Source organism: Cnephaeus nilssonii (assembly GCF_951640355.1).
Source record: "Cnephaeus nilssonii genome assembly, chromosome: 7".
NCBI lineage: Eukaryota > Metazoa > Chordata > Mammalia > Chiroptera > Vespertilionidae > Cnephaeus > Cnephaeus nilssonii.
In genome coordinates this window covers 11,816,470-11,839,680 of record NC_137078.1, presented here as the reverse complement: position 1 = coordinate 11,839,680, position 23,211 = coordinate 11,816,470, and the positions used below count along the sequence as shown (strand labels likewise).

The 23,211-nt window shown below is 49.0% G+C and overlaps 1 protein-coding gene across 4 annotated transcripts in view; it reads left to right on the top strand.

Annotated features, from left to right (window-relative positions):
- The window catches only part of SLC22A23 (solute carrier family 22 member 23), a gene marked incomplete at its 3' end in the record, with an annotated part of 184,322 nt that overhangs the window by 136,737 nt on the left and 24,374 nt on the right, over nucleotides 1-23,211 (top strand). For all 4 annotated transcript variants that reach the window (XM_079778286.1, XM_079778285.1, XM_079778287.1 and 1 more), the window contains exon 5: nucleotides 17,559-17,686. In XM_079778286.1, coding sequence (XP_079634412.1) covers nucleotides 17,559-17,686 — 128 coding nt within the window. The remainder of the gene's footprint in view (nucleotides 1-17,558; nucleotides 17,687-23,211) is intronic.

Here is a 23,211-nt window from a genome sequence, read left to right as displayed (position 1 = left end):
TGGCAGGTGGGTTAAGGAACGGCAGGAACTCGGGTTTGGACGGTTTGCTGAGACGGGGCCGGAGCGCCCTGAAACGTGGAGGCCCATGTAGGAAATGGAGCGTGAAGTCCTGTCCTGAGAGTAGCTGGAAGGGTGACAGAAATGAGATCGCTGGCTGAGGGGAGGTTTGAAAAGGAAGGTTTTGATCTTGGGGACAATAGGGAACCACTGTAAGGAGAGCAGAGACTTGATTGAAACCAGAGCCTGCATTAAATTACAGGGTTTATTAGCATCCAGATCTGGTGAGGCCAACAGAGCAGGAGGCGAAGTCCCTGAGCAGTTACTCAGTTCCCAGGAGGAGGGGCGCTCCACATCCTGGGGGCCACACAGGAGGCACCGGGATCGGTCAGGAGGCTGAGGGAGGAGCGGGCAGGAGCCTTCACCGTGGTTTCCTCAGGGAAGGAGCCGGTGAGGCAGGTGAGCAGGCTTCAGGGGGCTCTGGGGTACACAGACTGTCCGCTAGTTGTCTGGTACCTGGCCCTGGGTGGTTAGGGCAAGGGAATGGTGCCAGAGAGTGACCCCCATCGAGAAGGTGGTTGGGGTGTGGGCTCTGGATCGCGAGGTTTGTATGTGAAAGGTGCGCTCATGGGTTAGTTGTTGGCTAAATGTAGGAATTTCCCTCCCAGAAACATAAAAAACACAGGAAATAAAAAGGCATGATTAACGTGTAGCCCTACAGCAGCTACAGGGTTACAGAATGCTCTGGAACGATGTGCACAGGGGGCTGGAGAAGCCAGCCAGAAAGAGGTGGCAGCAGCGGACTGATGTGCCCGGGACTGGGTGGGAGTTGGGCAGGGGGTGTGGTGAGCACAGGTGGACTCTCCCGGATGGGGGAGATGCGGTGCCCTAGCAGGTGGAGCTACGATGGGAATGACGTCATCGCATGTGCTGCCTATGGGTGCTCCTGCCTCCGGGTCCGGCACCAATGAGCTGTGGTTGTCCAAGGGCCGCAGGCAAAGGAAGAGTCTCAGGGCTGAGAGGCCCAAGAGAACAGAAGGATGTGCTTCTCAGCTGTTGGTGCTTCCGCATGCTTTGCAGAGTCAGACTTAGGCACATGTCATTGTGAAGCGCAAACGGAAGGAGAGAGGGTACTTGGGAATGTTTTTACCTGAGTGTAAGTGCTGTCAGAGGTGGAAGGTTAACTCTACAGATGGGTGCGGGTCCCTGAGACCCAGGCAGCCTTCGAACCTCATGGCACTGGGGCCAGATAGGAATGCTCATCTAGTCATCTTGCTTGGGAATTTACTCTCTCTCAAGATAGTGTGGCAGAACGTCAGTGCTAATGTAGAAGGAAGTCATACTGACCAGTCCTGTTTCGGGGATAAATGTGGAATTCTCCCAGGGTCCCAGAAAACAAATTGGGCATGGGGGCGGGGGTGGGGCGAGAGGAAGGGGGAGCCTAAAAGAAACTTGGATTTGATATGTTAGGAATTGGCAGGTGAGGACAGAATGGAAGTCGGGGCTGCTGGGAAGCTGCCTTCTAATTACAGATTGTACAAAAGGTGTCCCTTCCAGGGGGCTCAGCCCGCTCCAGGCCACGTGGTGACCCACCTCCCTGAGCAGGAGCTCTCACGCAGCGCACAGCCTGCGGCCCGGCCTTTGGGGGGCCAGGTGTGCGTTAGAACATCTGGGAAAACTGCAGGGTGGAACATCAGGAAGGTAATACGTAGAGCGGGTGACAGAGTTTTCTGAGTGGCACTCACTGTTGAGGAGTGACACAGGAGTGAGAAGGCTGCCCACATGGTATCTACCTAAAGGTTATTTTGGTGGAAACAATGGGAAGTAGGAAGTCGAAGAGATGATAAAGATGTTAGTGACTCTTTCCCAAAATGTTAGTACACGTCATTACCGTACCTTAACATGTAAGGTAAGGGAGGAGAGTACATGTGATGCTTTGTGAAAACAAGGATGTCCATGTCTGCATGTGCTGGGGACAGTTGTGATGCCATTCAGTAAGCTCCCAATGAGGGCTCTCACTGTACACGCGTGCACCCTTCTTCCAGCAATGTTTGCTGGGTGTCAGGGGTCATCATAAACGTGGAGGACACTGTCCTTCCCCATGGAACAGCCTGGCAAAGTGGCTGAATGCTCTGTGACGTACGCTAATGCGCATGTCTTAAACTGATATCAACAACAAATCGAGAAAGTGTGAGGCTCCATTAACCAAAATATTCCTGGGATAGGGAGGGGCGGGTGGGCAGTGGGATTATTCTGGTGTTTAGCAGGGGAAACCAGGGCATCAGAAAGCTCCCCAGAGCCTGGCTGGTGTGGCTCAGTGAATGAACATCCACCTATGAACCAGGAGGTCATGGTTCCATTCCCAGTCAAGGTCCGTGCCCGGGTTGTAGGCTCGATCCCCTGTAGGAGACGTGCAGGAGGCAGCCAATAAATTATTCTCTCTCATCATTGATGTTTCTATCTTCTCCCCTCTCTTTTCCTCTCTGAAATCAATAAAAATAAATATGTTCTTTTAAGTCTTTCCCAGAACACTCAGAAAAGTGGGAAAGTCATTAAAAATTGGTTTTCGGATGTCAGTGGTTCTCAGAGTGCAGCCTCTGAACCAGCAACGTCCTCACTACCTTGGAACTTGTTAGAAACACAAAATAAAAAAATTTAAAAAAAGAAACACAAAATCAATGTCGGGGGTGGGGCCAGAGTTGTGGTTTAGGAACCCCCCAGGGTATGTCACTCAGCCCCAGTTCAAGAAGTGCTGTCCTAACTAACCACTTCACCCCCACCTGCAGTTAACACAAAGTAATACTGAATGTCGACTATAATTGAAAAAACTTTAAAAAATATTTGATCTTCCATTTTCAGTATTTATCATTTTTTGAAAACATTTTAAATTTACTTTTTTCAATTATAGTTTTTATTCTAAGAGGACTTATTAAAAAGATGTCTCTTTTAAAAAAAATAAAATAAAAATAATTTTTTAGAAAAAGAAGTGCTGTCCTGTGCCAGGCTGCCCATCACAGAGGAGAAAGCCAGACATCCTGCACAGGGCACAGGGACCCTTGGAAGCAAGGTGTTGTTGAGGGGCAGGGACGAGCTCAGCGGCTGTGGACACACCTCCGTGAGAAGCCATTTCTGGTTCCGCAGGGAAATGAAATGTGCGTCCTTGAAGGGCGAGGTGACACCGTGCCTGACCTGGTGCTTGCCCAGCTCCACCGCAGAGCACAGAGCTGTCTTGATCATCCGGACAACAGAAGTCATAGAAATTCCCGGGACTGGTGGACGAGGGCGTCAAAATCTCAGCACTGGATCTAAGCATTTCATCTGCTCTGTGAGAACGTAAGCCTATGTGCATGTATGTTCTGGGGTCTTAAATGATGGCCCGTGACCTTGCTTACCTGCCCTCACACGGACAGCAATGTAGGGCACTGGCCACACTTTCCTTCGCGCCCTCCCGGGGCTGTTCACAGGGACCCTGGGAGGGAGGAACCAGCGTGGACGCCTCACACAGGCAGCGCAGGAACTGCCTGGGGAAAGAACAGCGGGTGGAGATGCGTGAAGACAGTGAATTATTCACACACTCGGTTTGGCTAGAATTTCATCCTGACAAGAGGAAAGGGCTGTTGGCAGGCACCACAAACATCGAGAGCATCTGGAAAAGCAGGAATAAGATAAGGAACGTGCAGGAAATAACGAGGAAATCAGAGAAAGACCGAGCCGCCCATGCAACTGTGGAGAGGAAGCCCTGCTGTCAGTCCCCCGAGTGGAAGAGAAACCCTGAAGCGGAGGAACCTGGAACATGCTCTGCGAGGAACGGGTAGCACAGTTGTACCCTTAGGGGGGAAAGATGCTAAAAGGATTTTAATTTTTAACAATTTCAAGAAAAAGCCAGTGTAAAACATTTAAAATGGCCTCCAGTTAGATAATATCCAGAAAAAAAATTGCTAACAATTCCAATATGTAAATGGTCTCTTTTAAATATCATCAGAAATATTTTGGCCAGAATAACCATAATTTTTAATATTTCTACAGAGTTTGCTTTGTCAGGTGCTGCTAAGAACTTTCTATAATTTAGCCCTTTAATCCTCCCATCCACTCTCTGGAATAGGAACTGAGACGATCCAGTATGGATAGAGAAACTGGGGCACAGACAGATTGCTTACCACCTCTGCGGCCTGATTGCCAACAGGGGCCCCCAGAGCCAGAATGAGGATACCAGTGGGTGAGCTCAGGTCACAGTGCAGGGGTGCTGCAGGGCCGGCGTGGGACCTGCTGGTGGGGAGACTCCTGGGCGGCCAAGAGCAGTATGTGTGGGCACAGAGCTAAGCTGCTCACCCAGGGGGAATTTTCTCTTCCAGTCCTCTTTTTTATTTAGTTTATATTGCTTAGCATTTACAAAAAAACATTTTTTAAAATCTTTGGGGCGTGTCTCACTCCTTCCCCTAATGGAGGCTTAATGAAAATTTAGGTGGATGAATCCATTTTTATTCTTACATTGTTGAAATGATTTTACAAGACCCTTTAAAATTCATTCCAGCAGTTATGAGCCTTTTTTCCTGCCCACGCACACTTCCTCTATCAAAAATGGTTTTATTAGTATTTTGCCTGGCCAGCAGCCAATCAGTGATTCTCTCTTATCATTGATGTTTCTATCTCTCCCTCTCTGAAATCAATTATATATATATATATATATATATATATATATATATATATATATATATATGTGTGTGTGTGTGTGTGTGTGTGTGTGTGTGTGTGTATTAAATGGTTTTATTTCAGCCCTGGCCAGGTGACTCATTTGGTTGGACCATCATCCTGTACACCAAAAGGTTGTGGGTTTGATTCCCAGTCAGGGCACGTACCCAGGTTGCGGGTTTAATCCCTGGTCAGGGTGTGTACCAATCCGTGTTTCTCACATAAATGCCACCCTCCCGCCCCCGCCCTGTCTCTCTCTCTCTCTCAAAATCAATAGAAACAGAGAGAAACCAAGATGGCGGCAAAGGTAAACAACTAAACTGCCGCCTCGCACAACAATTTCAAAACTACAAGTAAAAGACAAAACGTCTATCACCCAGAACCACGGGAAAGCTGGCTGAGTGGAAGTTTTACAACTAAAAGGAAAGAGAAAGGAGCACAAACACTGAAAAGCTGAGGTACGGAGGCATGCGAATCGGGCTGGTGGCAGGCAACTGGGCACGCAGCTTTTTTTCAACCCGAAGGGAGACAAGCTCCCGATCACTCTGAAATCCAGTTTCTGGGGACACGCGGGGGACCCAGACACCTACGGGGAGAAGCTGGACTGTCGACCATCGGGTCAGAAAGTTAGGGTGACTTTCTTGCAGAGGTGCACCCAGCAATCATTGTTTACTGCACTGGAGCGTGGGACGCGGGGACTTGGAAACGCGGAAAGGCAGAGACGGCTGACTGGCAGCCATCGCTATTTGCCACGCCCTAGCCTAGTGACGCCCTGAGACCCCGCCCTGCCCTAAGACCCTGCCCCGCACATTCTACAAACCCGCCCAGGCTCCACACAGCGGCTTTTGCATATAAATGGCCTACCCTGTGGCAGCTTAACCAAATAAACTGCAGCTCCAATCAGACTGCTCCAAAACTGCCAAATCCCAAGCAAAGAGGAGAAAACTGTAGTTCTTGCTGTAGCTCCTGCTGGGTGGCCTCAGACAGTAGCTGACCTGCACCCCATTGGAGATTCAGAAACTAGTGTATCTAGTGGTCTGTGTGAGACGACACCAGATTTCAACTACTCTCATAAGGGACACATTCAAGAGGCAGTGAGCATCAAAGCCCTGCTGGAACAAGTCCTGCCCCATAAACAAGTCTCCAACACAGCAATTCTTCTGTTATAGACACAGTGGGTCCTCACAGCCAATTGGCCTGGAGGTCAATTCCTCCCAGTGACACCAACAACAATCAAGACTTAACTACAACAAGGCTGTACACACAGTCCACAAAGGGGTGCACCAAGAGTGTCCACCTCAGGTAACTGGGAGGCTGACCCATTGAACCATATAGGACACCTAGTACACAAAGCTACCCTACCAACTCAGGGAAGCAGCGAAAATGAGGAGACAAGGAAACATCACAAACGAAAGAAATGGAGGAGAACAAACGACTGGACATAGAGTTCAAAACCAGTTATAAGGTTTTTTAAGAATTTCCTAGAAAAGGCCGATAAATTTAACGAGACCCTTGAGGATATGAAAAAGGACCAACTAGAAATTAAACATACACTGACTGAAATAAAAAATATTATACAGAGACCCAACAGCAGTCTAGAGGAATGCAAGAATCAAGTCAAAGATTTGGAATACAAAGAGGCAAAGGACACTCCTCCGGAGAAGCAAGAAGAGAAGAGAATCCAGAAAGTTGAAGATAGTGTAAGAAGCCTCTGGGACAACTTAAAGTGTATACCAACATCAGAATTATGGGGGTGCCAGAAGAAGAGAGAGAGCAAGACACTGAAAACCTATTTGAAGTAATAATGACTGAAAATTTCCCCCACCTGGTGAAAGAAATAGACTTACAAGTTCAGGAAGCACACAGAACCCCAAACAAGAGGAATCCAAAGAGGACCACACCAAGACACATCATAATTAAAATGCCAAGAGCAAAAGACAAAGAATCTTACAAGCAGCAAGAGAAAAACAGTTAGTTACCTACAAGGGAGCACCCATACGATTATCAGCTGATTTCTCAACAGAAACTATACAGGCCAGATGGGAGTGGCAAGAAATATTCAAAGTGATGAATAGCAAGAACCTACAATCAAGATTACTCTACCCAGCAAAGTTATCATTCAGAATTGAAGGTCAGATAAAGAGCTTCACAGATAAGAAAAAGCTAAAGGAGTTAGTTCGTCACCGCCAAACCAGTATTATATGAAATGCTGAAAGGTATTCTTTAAAAAGAGGAAAAAGAAGAAAAAAGTAAAGATAAAAATTATGAACAACAAATACATATCTATCAACAAGTGAATCTAAAACTCAAGTGAATTAAAAATCTGAGGAACAGAATAAACTGGTGAATATAATAGAATCAGGGGCATAGAATTGGAGTGGATTGATAATTCTCAGGGGGAAAAGGGTGTCTGTGTGGGGGGTACAAGAAGAGATTGGACAAAAATCATACACCTATGGATGAGGACAGTGGTGGGGAGGTAAGGGCAGAGGGTGTGGTGGGAACCAGGTGGAGGGGAGCTATGGGGGGAAAAAAGGAGAAACAATTGTAATAATCTGAACAATAAAGATTTATTAAATTAAAAATAATAATAATAATTTAAAAATCAATAGAAGCATCCTTGGTGAGGATTTTAAAAATGGTTTCATTTCAAAAAGGACCAGAGAACCACATTATGTCAACTCTGTTCCAGATAAAATGGGGCTGTGAGATTCCCTACATACCCGGGGAGATGCAAATTCGGTTATACCAACAGTTAGTCACACAGGAAAATGTTTTCCTCAGAGGAAACTGGAAGCAGTGGATCATAAAAAGCATATATAGTCTCTGGGAGCTCGAATAAATCTGCAATAATTCTTTTTATAGGTTATCAGATAGTTAATTTGGGGAGACTTATAGGAAACATAAAGCAGACACATTTTTTTTAGTCGAATTCTATTTGTTTAAAAATTATCTAGGTGGGTAATGCCGGCCAAAGGCAAAGTATAAATAAAAATGGTGGTCAACATTTTATTCCAAACCATTAAAGGAGCAACTAAAAGTGAGATAAAAATGTTCTCCTCATTGGAGCTTTGGGAGCTGCTGATGGCATGGAATTTTAGGGAGCCCTCAGGCAAGAGGCTGCCCAGTTTTCAACTTCTGAGTATACAGAGATGACGTAAAGTAACAGGAACCCTGTGGTCAACAAGACTGCTTCCGGGTAGAAGCAGGGAAAGGCCTGTGCCGGGCCGGGGTGGGGGAGGTCTAGCCTCTGCTCCGAAGGCCAGTGCGACCGACTCCAGTGCTACCTCTTTGTCCTCCCTGTCCCCGTGCCCAGATGAGCCCCAGCCCTGCCTCTCACGAACCCCACCGAGGAAGAGGGGTCACTGGGCCCTGCCAGCAGGCTGGCCGCAGGGCCTGTGTGCTCTGTGTGAGTGGTGGCAGCAGTCAGGTGGATGGCCCTCTGGGGACAGGTGTCCCGTGAGCTGCTAAGCAGTCGCTGCAGCAGCTGGCACAAGCCCGTGGGGGTGGATAAAGAGAGGCCAGGGCCCAGCCCCCATTCTTGGGGCCTGGCGAAGCACACATCAGTGTCACAGGAAGTGGGGGTCGGGCAGGTCAGCACGGCCGCCCTTAGTCGCTGGGATTCGGTGGCCAGCTGTGCCTGTTTCTGTAGGAGTTGGGAGAGGAGAGCACGGCAGAGGCAAGAGGCTGCTTTCCAGAGCCTTGTACGAGGTTGGGGCAAAGCCAGCAGGGCCACAGGGTAAGCGAGTCAGTGAGTGTGTGGCCTTGGTGGCTCCGTTGCCTCCTGCCCGGGTAAGATGGGAGCCGACAGGGCAGGAGAAGCTCGGTCCGGGGCGAGGGGTAACTGGGCGCCTTAAGCAGGCTGCTCATACAGGGGCCCCAGTAAAACTCCATTTAGAGAACGGCAACATAAACCCTTTCTTTGTTCCTTCTGCCCGCTTACCTCCTCAAATTGGTTTTCAACATCACGTTTATCATTTGTAAAAATGCCAGATTAATTCCACCTGCAGCATTACATTTTGAATGCCCCATGGGCTATATACTTTCTGCAGCCTGATAATTGCTTATGTGGTAAAAAAACAAACAAAAAAAACAAAAACAGAAGGAGAAAGAGCACAAGGAGGGAGAAAGTGGAGAAAACTAACCCAGCTACAGAATATTTTCTGCTGGATTCCTAGTATTCATCTGTTTGCAGTATTCACTGAGCAACATTTTAAATGTGTCCCAATTATTACACATTCAGAGTTGCTTAATCTAAAAGGCTAGCTCCAAACACATCTTAGTGCTGACTGCATTCCGCATGGCCAAAACCGAAAGCATCAGTACAACATTTGTTCAGTGCGTTGCCATGATCAGCATCTTTCGAACCTTCCAGAAAGAGGCAGCCGTTACCACTAGTCCCTTGAAGCAAATCTCGAAAGAGAATTTTGGAGCCAAGTACGGCCTTAGTGTCATTCCACCATTCCACTGCCCATTATCACCCATTCTACAGATGTGGGGAAACTGAGGCCTGAAGGTGACCTGCCCAGTCACAAAGCTGGTCTATAAGCCCGGGACTCCTGATATGTTCCCTCCGCATTTCTACAGTAGAAGAAGTAGGGAGCTTGCATATGCATTATTTGGAAAAGCAACAGAGCCAGCGGTGTGAGTGTATGTGACAAATTAGTGGGATGGCCATTTAAATAAAAGAATTCCTTGTTTTACAAAGAGATTTGCAAGAAGAGTTCATTTGCATTGGGAAAATTTTGGGTTTTAACCATCCTAAGAGCCAATTTTTTTAAATTTATTTTTTTTAATCCTCACCCGAGTATATTTTTTCCATTGATTTTTTTTAGAGAGTGTGGAGGGGAGGGGAGAGAGGAGGAAGATGGGAGGGAGGGAGGGAGGGAGAGAGAGAGACATCGATGTGAGTGAGACGTATCAATTGGTTGCCTCCCATATGCACCCTGGGGCCTGGGATCGAGCCTGCAACTGAGGTACATGCCGTTGACTAGGAATCAAACCCTTCAGTCCACTGGCTGACACTCTAACCACTGAGTAAAGCCAGGGCACGACTTTTACTTGATTACATGATACTCAGCTCTTCTCCCTAAATTACTAAGTTTGACTCACATCATAAACTTGACATTTTTAAAGAGCTAATTCATATCCATTTGCTCTCTCTTCACCTGAACCTACTTATCTACAAACAGAACTAGTTTTTTTTAATCCAAGTGAAAACTTACCTGCTTGACCCAATACTATATTTTGTAAGAGCTTTGAACCAGAAACTTAAAAATATTCTCCCAATTGGTATTTAATTCAATGCTAGACTTTGAATTATTTTTTTTTAATTGGAGAATCTTTTCAGAATTTCATTTTGACTGTGATACTTGGTAGAACCCCAAAATAATAGCTAGAATCACCTCTGTGAATCAAAAGCACCTTCCTACTGTCTATGACTTTCTTCATATACGTGTTCAGGGAAGCTTCAATCCTACAGAGCCCTTCATGATTCTTCTCCCTCCCCTCCCCCCGTCTCACAGTGTCCTTCCCTCTGCATTGGGCAACCTATTTGATAGAAGCTCTTACCTGTAAGGCATTTGTTAATCTACGTGTTTTTCTTGACTGGCAGGTTGAGCATGCTCAGTACATGTTTATTCTAGGAATGATGTAATGTTGCATCACAACATGAAGGCATACCTGTCTACACTAAGTTCTAAAACTAAGCACTTCAGTAAAGCAAGTGACTGGAAGATAAAATCCAGGGTGTTTGCAGTTCATCTTATTTCCTTTCCATACATTTTTAAGTAAATATTCTCATGTAATTTTAAGAGGATAGATATGCTAAAATGTAGAGAACACCAAGCTGGCATTTTATCAGGACAGGTGCTAAATGAGTTAGCAGGAAGGCAGCCCAGGTGGTACACCTGTCTGTCAGATCCTCCAGTTGGGCAGAAGGAATGCTTGGATTTATTCTTAAATGTCAAGGAAAAAATATCAACTTCATAGTATTAAGAAAGGATCAAGCCTTGAGTTTTAATGACTGATTCTATGGAATTACAGGTTACAGGGACTAAGATGTAAAACAGATCCATGAATGTGAATCAGATGGGCTTGAGACTTAGCCAAACAATACAAAAAGCAGGAGTGCAGACAAAACTGGGAAAGTGTCTGAGAAGCAGCATGGTACTATGAAACCATACGGTGCTGTGGTCTGGAAGGCAGCGGCGAGTGGGGTGCTGTGGAGGAGGGGCGGGTAGGGTCTTTTTTCATTGCACACTGACACTGGGCTTTGAGGAACAACATCTAGTGGCATCAATCAGGGAAACAGAAAATGTTTCTGTCCTGATGTGGTAACATTATTTACATGAAATACTGATGCCCATGGAAAAATGGTTCCATGTAAATAAATGTTAACTCTTTAAGAATTAACACTTTATTGTGGCTATTTGGTGAATATCCTTCTAAAAGATATTTTTTCTACTTTTTAAACAGCACTATAAACATCGTGTGATGTGGAGAAATGATACTGGCTTAGGGGTCTAAAGACCAAGTTCCATGTCTGTCCCTGCCTGTATGTCCCCGGGAAGGCATTGTCTGGGCTCAGCTCACCTGTTGTGCACTGTGGGGCTGGGCCAAGTGCAAATCCGACACCCTCTCTAACTCTGAAGTTTTCAGTGTTGTAACTTCACCTGTTCTCGGTGAGCGATTCAAGGATTTTCATCATGGCATCAGGCATGTCTGTGGTACAGCAGTGTGAGCCTTCAAAGGGTTCCCCGTGTGTGAAGTCCTGTACCTGCCTGGTGGAGGTGGGGACAGCTGGCTCTCCCACGCTGCCTCTGGGAGCCAGTGTGCCTGCCCTCTCTGCTCCAAACGCCTCCCCCACCCCTGCTGGGGACTTCTAACCTGGAACTCGGGGTCCTCTTCTGAAGAAATCTGTTTTCAGTGGTTGGCTTCTTTAAGCTCTCTGTTATTCCGTCAGAAGCATTTTTCACTCACTTTCTAGTTCTTGGCACTTTGCAGAATAATTGAGGCCACAGGGGAAGTGACCTGTGCATAGGTCCATGTGGTGGCTTTAAGTTTTAAGAACGGAAATTCGTGTTGCTCAGGTTATTCTGAGGCTGGATCGCCCTTGCATTGGTGCCCTCCGCTCACAAGTAGATCGTTAGTGTGGGTTGTATCCAGATAGAAACCTGTGTGTACTACAGGGTGACCCTTTCTGGACGCGTGGGTGGGCAAAAGGTGGGAAGGAAGGGAAATTGTGAGAGCAAAACTGCTATCTTGCACTGAAAGTGGGCAGTGGCTATAGCGGAGGAATCACCAGACCGATGGGTATGTGAGTGCCCACAATGCGATTGGGAGGGTCCACACCACCATCGAGGGGTCAGCCCCTAGTGGGGAAGAGGCAGGGCAGGGGGACCAGATTGAGACAAGAGGTCAAGGAGGGCTTTTGTCTTCTCTGGCATATTTTTATGTAAATTACGGATTAATGTGTGATTTGCTTAATTAAAAATTACTTTTGTAGCCAAAGTCGTTGACTCCAGTTCCCTCAGCTATAACTCTTTGCCAATGGTGATCCCACCTCTGCCTGTGGCTGGGATAACCTCAGGGGAACCAGGCAGGTATCCCCCAATGTCGTTCCTGGGCAAACGCCTTATGCTGTGTCTCCATGGGCAGCCCTCCCATCGCCGATTGGAAATACGGACCTGCCAAACTCTCATCACGGTCTCTGGCTACTCAGCTCAGATAGTCGGTATTTCTGCAGTGAAATGTCTGTGCCACATGAGGTCAGGTCAGTTCAGGTTCCATTGCCAAGTGAGATGAATGGGAAGGGTTGTGGATTTCAGAAGCTTTTGGGTTCTGGAATTGTGACTAGGGACTGTGGACCTCTAACCATCCTGAACATGTTTGGGAGAAGGCCTCTGGGTGACCAGTCATTGGCCTTGGGGTGAGAGGTCCATCAGCCACGGGGAGATGAGACTTCTGCCCAGCAGTGACCTTTTTTTGCTCTTATTCTGCCCCCCGCTTCCTGCAGTGGCTTTCAGACTAAACAGGACCAGTTTTGCCCAGTTCCTTTCCACAGAAGCCCTGGGACTCACTGAATCGCCAGCTTAGTGATCACAGCCTGAGAATCTCGAGTGGGACTGTCTGCTTTTAGTCTAGCTCAGCCACTTTAACAGCTGTGTTATCTGGGCAGCGTACTGGGACTTTCTTTGCCGTTTTCCCATCTGTAAAGAGGTGTAATAACAGGAATGCTGCATAACGAGCTTGAAAAAATTAAACGCTTCCAGTTTTTGATACTTCCCATTCCACTAGTCACTCCACCGACTATTCCTTTTCCCGTCGCCACAGCTGCTTCTAGCAGCCACTGCAAAGCTGTCCCCCAGACAAGCCGCTACGGCTCCTCGGCCTCGTTAACCTTTTGTGGTTGCAGAAGTCATCCTCAAGGTCACTTTCTCACCATCCACAGGCGAGCGTGCACCAGGCAGACATGGCCTCCGGCTGCCTGCCATGCACAGTTTCTCAGCCCTTGTCCCTCACAGGTCCTCCGCTGTTGGCTGGATTTGTAACTACCATGGTGTTATTACATTATGTACTTGTCAGGAGACATTTCATTAAATTTTCATAATGTGGCCACACTGCACATTATCCAAACTGGAATAGCTGTCTCTGGGCTTTCTCATAGGCTGGCAGTCCAATGAGTTCTTTATGACTTTGAGGCAAATTTAAATACATGAGCTTCAGTATTCTGTACCTGTGCTTTGGGGCCTGTGGCATTCTGGAACACTGAAGGGGCATTGCTTAGAACAGTACCACCTGAACTTGAGTCATCCGAGTACCATGTAAGCACCTGGGGTGAGTTTCTCCACTGTGGGCTCCTGAGTCAGGCTGCCTGGGTTTGAATCCAGCTCTGCCATCTAACAGCTCTGGAATCTGGACTGTGTCCTTGAACGTTCTGTGCCTGAATTTTTCCATCTATGAACTGGGGATGATATTACTGCCATATAACAAGTTTGAGAGAATCAGACCCTCAGGAAACATGAGAAGAGTGCCTGGCGAGTATAGATCCAGTTGTGGGAAGGGTGGTTTGCAGTGCAGCCTGCCTCTGGAGATGGGCTGGGTAGCCATTGGGAGCTCATCCATTATCTTGTGCCCAAACCTCCTGGGAGCGCCCTGCTTCTCTGCTTCAGTTCCTTCCAGTCAGATGGCTGCTGCTCATTAGATTCCATAACGTGCAGCATCTTCCACTCCCTGGGTCCTGCCTCTCTCCCATCCCCTCATCCCATGAATAGCATTCCGGTTTTACCAGTTTGCTGCGCCTTGAACACAACAGACTGTTTCATCACCCTCTGCCTCCTCTCTGGTCCCCCACTCAGGCCCAGCCACGTAGAGCCAGCAAGGCCCTGCACTGCCACTGTCATGTGCGATGGAAGGTGGCCTGTCCCATTGAGATGTCATCTGGGGCATCTTGAAGATGAGGACTCTTCTTACCTGGCCTGAGTCTCTTTAGCCTCCGACCAACACCTAGAATCCTGCCATCACCCATCGTGGGGCCAGCTGCTCAGACAGGCCCACTCGCAGAGGGCTCTCCCCAGGTCAGGACCCGACACCTGCAGTCGGAGAGGCAGAGTGACCTGCTTCTCAGGCTCTACAACTCAATCAGACAGGCTAGAGCAGAGAAAGTGCAACACAGAGTAGCCTGGCTTCAAGGTTGCACACGGAGCCCCTTGTGAACAAAGGAAGCATATCCTGTGTCACAGAGCCAGTCCCAAGGAGGCCAAGGAGGCCAGTAGTGCACAGTTTTATGGTCATGATTTAGCAACATTAATGAAGCAAGATTGCAACCTGACCACCACCCCCAGCTCAAAACCTGTATATTTGGAAAATCTTCATAGAAATGATGAAATATTTAGAATCAAATCTCAGTAAGAACTACATATCTAAACTTGTGAAATGTCACCAAAGTGATACTCAGATGAAAATTCGAAGCCTGAATTCATATGTTAGAAAGGAAGAGTTAAAGTTAATGATCTATGTGTCCATGTCAAGAAATGACACTAAAGCCAAATAGATCAGAAAGATGGAAATAATATAGATGAGAAATATAGAGGCTGGCATTTGGGTTAGGTTATGTCGTTATAGAGAAAAAATCTGATAAAAATATAGCCAGACATTAATAACTATATTAGCATCTATATATTCTGAATGTTTCTCTTTGCTTGCATTATAGTTCTCAAAATTGATTTGTAAAAACTACAGGCCAGTAAAGCAAACATTAATTTTGATTTATTTTTTTTTAATGAGTGCCTACAATTTGAAACATATGTTTTAGTGGCTTTCCCATTGGGCTCTCAGATGAACAGACACGAGAGTTTCTGATCCTGTTTTGAAGCTTGGACGATGCCTCCTCTGGGCCATCACACAGCCCTCCCATACCTCCGTGCAGCTGTGCAAGAGGGGCCTCTTTAACAACTCCCCCAGGTCTCCAGCATGGATTGGTGTTCAGATTAAACCATCCCAAATGTACCCCCAAATTCAGTGGGAACCTGCCTGGCTGTTTCTGCAAAATGCAGTCACAAGCAAGTAGAAACTTGATTTTTGTTCAGCTAGGTGAGAGAGAGACCAGTTATTAGATATCATCAGTGATGTGACTTGGAAATAAAAATGTTCCTCTGATAACTTTTGCCAGCTTCTGAATTACTTTAACTAGAGCCTCTCTGAGCTTGCAGGGCAGGTGTTGAGTGGTTACAATGAAGACTTCTTATCAGTGCCAATCAGGACTCCTGTTCCCATGTCACTGAAATAAAAAAGAGTGGTGACTGAACGAAGCAGGGGGCTGACAAAGGCTACGACTTTGATTTCCAGTATTTGCTTCTCCCAGTCAGGGGCACCGCCGTTTTACAATGCCATTCTCGGGGAGCACAGCGGCACCCACCCTGCGCATGCCGTCTGGCTGCTTGCATGCCAGGCAGACCTTAATGGTTCTAAAAAGTCTAAATATGGACTAATTGAACTTTTACAGGAAAAGTGAGCTGACCCTGCTCCAAACAGGAACATTGTTCTCTTTGACTTGTTAACATATATATATATATATATATATATATATATATATATATATATATCCCTAAGCAACTTGTTGACCAGTCGACCATTTGACTAGTTGCTATGACGTGCAATGACCACCAGGGGGCAGACACTCAACACAAGAGCTGCCCCCTGGTGGTCAGTGCGCTCCCACAGCAGGAGCGCAGCTCAGCTTCCCAACGATGGGCTCCAGACGCCAGGCTCACAGCTGGCGAGTGCAGCTGTGGCAGTGCGAGCCTCTCCCGCCTCCACGGCAGCACTACCGAGTGGCAAAGGTGGCAGGCACAGCGGGGCCGGGATGAGCGAGAGTGGCACGGTGCCCAGCCCGGGTTCGGGCTCCTCCCTAGCGCACTACTACATCCCCCGAGGGGTCCTGGATTGCGAGAGGGACCCCACTGGTTCACGAACCCGTTCACCAGGCCTCTAGTGTTGTCATAAATGTAAACTTACAAAAATGCATGGATAATAAAACACTAGTTTTTCTTCTATTGGTGCTTTACACAAGATTTTATCCTAAAAGCAAGGAAAGGAATCTGTTGCTACCAGAACTCGGAAACTGCTGTGTTATGCATCATCTCAGGGAGGTGTTACTGCAGTTTGCAAAATGAAGCTAATTCTATAGGTAAGGCCTGGGAAAGTCAGTCTTCAAATCTTCAAGAACTGAAAATAACTGTCAGGTTGCTAGTATTGGAGGCATTTTTTGAACTTAAAATTATCCTATTAACATTTGTTTTTCTGTGACAAAATACAACAAATGTAGCCCTTCAATGATTGCATAGACATGGTTTAGAAATACCTAGGTTTATTTTTTTAATGTTTTTATTGATTTCAGAGAGGGGGAGAAAGAGAGAAACACCAGTGATGAGAGAAATCATTGATTGGCTGCCTCCTGCACACCTCCTATTGGGGATCTAGCCCACAGCCTAGGCATGTTCCTTGATTAGGAATCAAACCATGACCTCCTGGTTCATGAGTCAACACTCAACCACTGAGCCACACAGGCTGGGCAATACATGGTTATTTTTTTAAGTTTATGTACACTGACAAAGTTGGTAGGATGTTGTTCCTTTCTGCCAAATTTTAAAAATCACAATTATTATCGTACATAATAAAGAGGTGATATGCAAATTGACCCTCACACCTTTGCAAAAGATTGCTGCCCCCATGTGGTCAAAGATGGCCACCACAAGATGGCCAGCAGGGAAGGGCAGTTTGGGGGGACCAGACCTGCAGGGGAGGGCAGTTGGGGGGGACCAGGCCTGCAGGGGAGGGCGGTTGGGGGCGACTGGGCTGGCAGGGAAGGGCAGTTGGGGGTTACTGGGCCAGCAGGAGAGGAGAGTTGGGGGCAATCGGGCTGGCAGGGGAGCAGTTAGGCATCGATCAGGCTGGCAGGGGAATGGTTAGGGGGTGATTAGGCTGGCAGGCAGAAGTGGTTAGGGGCAATCAGGCAGTCAGGCAGGTGAGCAGTTGGGAGCCAGCAGTCCCTGTGGGATTGGACCTAAACCGGCAGTCAGACATCCCCCAAGGGGTCCCAGATTAGAGAGGGTGCAGGCTGGGTTGAGGGATGAATTTCATGCACCGGGCCTCTAGTACTTTCTATAAGAAAGTTAGCAACACTCCAGCACCCACAGTCTTATTGCCCCTAATTGGGCTAATGGGAGTCCTAAGCATTCATAGGATTCCACAGCATGAGGGCGGAAACTGAGTGGGACACCTCCTCAAAGTTCACCTGCCTGGGCCATCAGCCCAACTCAATGCCCTCCAGAACCAGAAGGTACTCACCAATTCCCTCTGTGTCTTTGAAGGGTATTCCCCGAGTCCCTCCGGTGGCTGATGGCTACCCAGCAGTTTGAGTCTGCGAAGAAGTTGATCCTGCACTTCACCCAAAAGAACTCCATGAACACCGAGACTGACATCAAAGGCGTGATGCCCGGTGAGTGCAGGCCCTGGGAGAGGCGCTCCTGCCCTGGACTGAGTGGCAGAGCAGTTCCCTGCTGCTAGGGATGGCTGGGTTTCCAAGCAGCTGTCCTAGCTAGCTGCTTAATGTCCTGTGACGGTTGTTCTGCAGCTAGGCTAGTTGGGTCACATACCTACTAAGTAGATTGAAATTCTCTCCACCCTCTAGGAGTTGGGTCTTTCCTGGCCAGTTCTGACACACTGCGGGGCCCCACATAGCCTGCCCAACCCCAAAGTGCAGTGTGAGCCTAATGTGCACCTGGTTGTCAAGGGAACATGTGGGGGTCAGGTAAAAATGCCCGAGCCTGGCACAGCCCTGCCTGCCTGCCTGCCAGGTCCAAAGGCCCTCAGAGCACTGGCTGGAAGCGGCTGGCTTCACTACCTCTCTTTTCCCAAGTATGACCTCGGGGAGCCGCCACCATCTATACTTGTCATGACCTATTTGTGGGGGCTGAGGAAGTAGGAGAGTGAGGCATTTCTGCAGATGGGTTCAGGCCCACTGGCAACATCCTCCCAGGACAGATCCAGCTCTCAAGCTGCGGCTCCACAATATCACCAGAAGGCTGTTAAAATCCAGGCTCCTGGGCCTTCCCTGGCACCAGAGGTTCTGATCCAGTCAATTTGGAATAAGCCCTAGGAACCTGCGATTTTAGTAAACATTAGGACAGATTCTGGCGCCCAAGGTGCACAGCCGCCCTTTTGAAAGCCCCTGGTAGACCCAACCCAAGCCCCAACCCACTCCCCCAATCTGAAGACCGGAATCGATGGCACTGTTGTTATAAATTTCCCAGGCACATAATCCGCAGGCCCTTGTCCCAGAGTGATATGCACATTTCCCACCATGATCTACACTTTGATACCACGGACGTTTACTAAGCGCCTCCATGAGCCAGGCACTGCTCCAGAGCACAAAAAACAGGAGGCAGAGCCTGCAGGCAGGTGTGAAGGCCGACAGTGCACACTGAAATGTGTAATGCGTCCTGGGGATGAGTGCTGTAGGGAAAATCCCAGAGTGGAGGGCTAGAGGGCGAAGGTGAGGACCACACTCCAAGCGTTGGGGAGCCTGGCTCCAAGTCCAGGTGAGCAGACACCTGCATGAAGTTGGAGAATGTGCCCGGTCCCAATGGGAAAGGAGCACAAGCCGAGAAACTCAGAGCCCGCTGGCCGGGAAAGGCTTCTGTACGGGCCCCTTCTGTCGTCCGAGACAGGCTGCTCACAGCCTCCTGACTCCGGGGATCTGGGGTTCAGTGTCCCAGATGCTGCTGCTTGGCCAGGTGACCCCCTGCCTTGGCCTGTGCCCATGACCTGGGAGGTGGGGATAGCAAGGCTAGGCCACCTCCACTTCAGCACAGGCAAGAGTCCAGGAGGCCCAGAGCCCATGCTTTACCGGAAGAAAGGAGGACGGGAGCCAGGCCTGCTTTCCGAGAAGAGTGCTGAGAGCTGGTGCTCTGCAGAGGGCGGCTGGGGTCCCTTCTGTCCCGCGGCAATGACCAGCCACTTTTCTAAGTGACTTGCAAATATTAACTTACATCTAATATTTAACCCTAAATGCTTGATGTGTATTAACTTGTATTTCTTCCCAACTGGAGTCCTCTGAGGGGGTTACTATAATCATCTACGTTAGCAGGAGAGGAAACTGAGGCACAGAGGTCACATACCTACTAAGTAGTTGAGTTGGGACTTGAACCCAAGAAGTCCAGCAGAAGTGGATTCCCTGGCTCTTTTTGAGAGAGGGGGGTGAGCTCCGAGACAAATGTGCCTGTTTGGAGAGGAATTCGTATTGAATTCACTTTCCTCCTTTTGGGCATGTTTGCTGATTTTGGAGTGTCCAGCTCTCTTCCCGAAACTTATCCAGGCCCCATTCATTATGAAGATAATGCTCTTAAGTCTTTCAGTGTAATTTGTTTCAGGAATTTTTCTAATTAAATCACATGTTCTACTTCCTTCAGGTTGAAATACTGTCTGGGAAAATCTTGTTTTCTCAATCCAAATTACACTCATTCATTTCTCTCCTACTTCTGGAAGGAAATGGATTTTCCCCTTTCTTTGCCTCTGAGTTTTGCTGGTGTGTTTTTTTATGCTGGTGCCCCTGCAGGAGGCTGGGGGGAGGTAGCTGGCACATGTGACCTCCCCTCAGGAGGATAATCACAGCATCCACTCCTGGGGGCACTGTGTTCACATCTGCCTCCTGATCCTGTTCACGCCCAGCTCTCGAACACATCGTGGCAGAAGCCGCCCAGTGCTTGCGGGAAGACAGGTGTCTGTTTCATCTGAATTGGTCACTTCCAACTTTCTAAGGCTGTACTCGCTTTTCTGCTGGAAATCTTCTTCCCATCAACTCACCTAATCCTCCTCCCAACACCTTAGTGTCCTACTTCGCCTCTTACGTTCCTTGACTCCATCCTCACTGCTACCCTTCCCCTCACATCACCTCCTACTCAGAACTGCTTCCCAGGGCCGGTAGGCTAGACCCCCAATCCTCCAACTGCTCCGAGACCTTGTCTCACGTCGGCCTGCCTCTCGCAGATGCTCTGGCCTTCGTTGGGCTCTCAGAATGCACCCGGTGCCTCCTGGCTGCAGGGCCTCCCTGTCCTCAGCCTCGCCCTCTTTGGCCACTCCTGGGAAACCAGTGCTCAGGTTAGCCTGACTCCGCAGACCCCGGCCAGCTCTCCAGTGGTGCACCATCTCAGCTGCAGACACTGGGGCCCGTTGCCAGCATCCAGCTGTGACGAATGGTTTGTGTAGCTCCTCAGGGCCCATCGCCCTGTGTCTGCAGAGCCTGGTTCCACTGTTTCCCAGCTCTAGCAGAAGACCTTGACTCCTAGCAGGCATTCCACGAAAGCTAGTAAATAAGTGAAACATGGTCAGCTATAGATACTGGTTGTGTTGCCTGGAGGTAAATGAGTGTCTCAGGTTGGGCTGCAGGTGTATGAGTTAGGGGAGCTCCTGCCCCTGTCAGCATATCCTAATCTTGGATTCAGGCTAGAAGAAAACCTCATGTTCCAAAACGTTCCATGCCCTTTCTCTTTTCAACAAAGCTTCAGTTTATTGCTGAACACGGCAGGTTTTCTCGGTGGAGTTTGCAGCTGAATTGCCATCAATATTTGGATCTGCTCTGGAGTGTCATTGTCACAGTATCACTCCTGCAGTCATTAGTGTTACACGGCCTGTCCAGGTACTGGTAGCTCTCCTTGTATCATAATTCCCAAGATTGTGAACACGTGCTGCAGGAGTAGAGCCTGCTGGTTTCAAATGTGGCCGCACGGACTGCAGCCACTGTACAGAGAAATCTTGGAATAAGAGCTCCACCCCTGCTCCTCGTCACAGCAACGCCGGCAGTCCCTGGGCAGGGCCCCCACAAGGCCCGGCTGGAACACTGTGTGCACGTGATCCTCGTCAGAGCCTTAGGAGGACCATGGCCAGACCATCCTGCTGTCCGTGTGAGGAAACGGGGCCCAGAGAGGCTAAGCGTTGGGGAGCACTGCTTCCCCACACCCCACATTCCCTCCTTGTGGAAGGAGCCAGACCCGAGGAGGGAGAGCGGACGCCCTCCCCTCCTTTTCTCCTGGAGATTGGGCCTGTGCAGGGTGCAGGTCCTGTGTCCTCAGACATCAGGCCCTCTCGGGCAGTACCCGGAGAAGCCAGCCTGGCCCAGCCTTGCCAGGATGGGCAGATGAGTCTGTAAGATGCAGGCATCCCAACCTCGGGCCCTTCCCAGTGGTGGAGCACAGATATTGTCCTCACCTGCCTTGCTCTTTGTCTTCTCCATCTGTTTGGAACCCGAAGTGAGAAAAGAGGGGCCATGTATAAGGCCACTCAGGGTCCCCAGCAATACATAACTTGTCCAAAGTCCTCCTCATCCTGCTCCTCATGCTCCTTCTCTTCCTGCTGCTCCTCCTCCTCCTGCTGCTGCTGCTGCTCCTCCTCCTCCACCTGCTCCCCCCTCCTCCTCCATCTGCTCCCCCTTCCTCCTCCACCTGCTCCCCCTCCTCCTCCACCTGCTCCCCTGCCTCCTGCTGCTGCTCCTCCTCCTCCACCGCCTGCTCCCCCTCCTCCTGCTCTTCCTCCTCCTCCATCTGCTCCCCCTTCCTCCTCCACCTGCTCCCCCTCTTCCTCCACCTGCTCCCCCTCCTCCTCCACCTGCTCCCCTGCCTCCTGCTGCTGCTCCTCCTCCTCCACCGCCTGCTCCCCCTTCTCCTGCTCCTCCTCCTTTTTCTGTTGCTGCTCCTCTTCCTCCACCTGACCCCCCTCCTCCTCCTGCTACTCCTCCTGATCCTCCTGCTTCCCCTCCTTCTGCTCTTCCTCCTCCTGCTCCCCTTCCTCCTGCTCCTCTTCCTTAGCCTGCTACTCCTTCATCTCCTCCTGTTCTTCCTCCTCCTCTTTCACCTCCTGCTCCTCCTCCTCCTGCTCCTCCTCCTGCTACTCCTCCTGCTACTCCTGCACCTCCTTCTGATCCTCCTCCTGCTACTTTGCACCTCTTCCTGCTCCTCCTCCTCATCTTCCTCTTCCTGCTCCTCCTCCTCCTCATCTTCCTCTTCCTGCTCCTCCTCCTCCACCTGCTTCTCCTGCTCCTCCTCCTCCACCTGCTCATCCTTCTCATGTTACTCCTGCTCATCCTCCTCCACCTGCTCCTCCTTCTGATCCTCCTCCTCTCCTCCTCATCCTCCTCTTCTTTTTCTCATTCTCCTCCTCTTCTTCCATCTTTTTGTTTCCTCTTCCTTACCTCCCTTCTTTTTTGGTCCTTTCTTGTCTTTTATTTCTGTAACTGATTTTTTCCAATTTTATCAGGAATGCGTTAGCAGTGTACACAAACTTAAGACAAAGCCAGCTTATTTCACACCCCCATCCAAGTGAGTGCAAATGGCCCTTGACACGTGTTTCCCCTGCATCTCTGAGGCTGGCCTCTGCTGTTCTCAGGAAGCGTTCTTTGGCCTCTCCCCTGGATATCCAAACCACGGAGAGGTCATGACCCTTCCAGTGTGTCTGCAGGGACATCTTCCCTTCTGCAGTCAGTGTTGAGAAGTGGGGACAGACTAGGTCAGCTTTTCATTCGGTTCTTGTAATAGTGCTCTGAGGTGGGGACAGCATTCCACTTAACAGATGAGAAACTGAGGCACAGAGCAACTAAGTAACTTTCCCAAGGAGCCTCAACAACAAAGGCTGAAAGCTGGGACTCTGCTGGGTCTGTGGGCCCCTCGCTGCCCCCTGTTCTGGAAGGGAGACCCGCCCAGCCAGACCAGGGCCCTCTGGCTGCATCTCACAGGGCCTAGCATGGGGGCAGAAAAGGGTGCAGAGTGACAGGAGGTGCCTGGCCTCGGTGGGAGATTCCTAACTTGACTCTATTTGTTTTTTGTTTTGAAATGTTCCTAATGGCTCGAAACCAGAGGGTGGAGAGTCCTGGCAGGGGAGCAGGAGGGGAATTGCTTCAACAGCTGTTTCCTTGATGCGCAGAGTCTGTCGACCCTCATGCCCCCTTTTACCCGTTGTTTCCGTGTGCAAGGA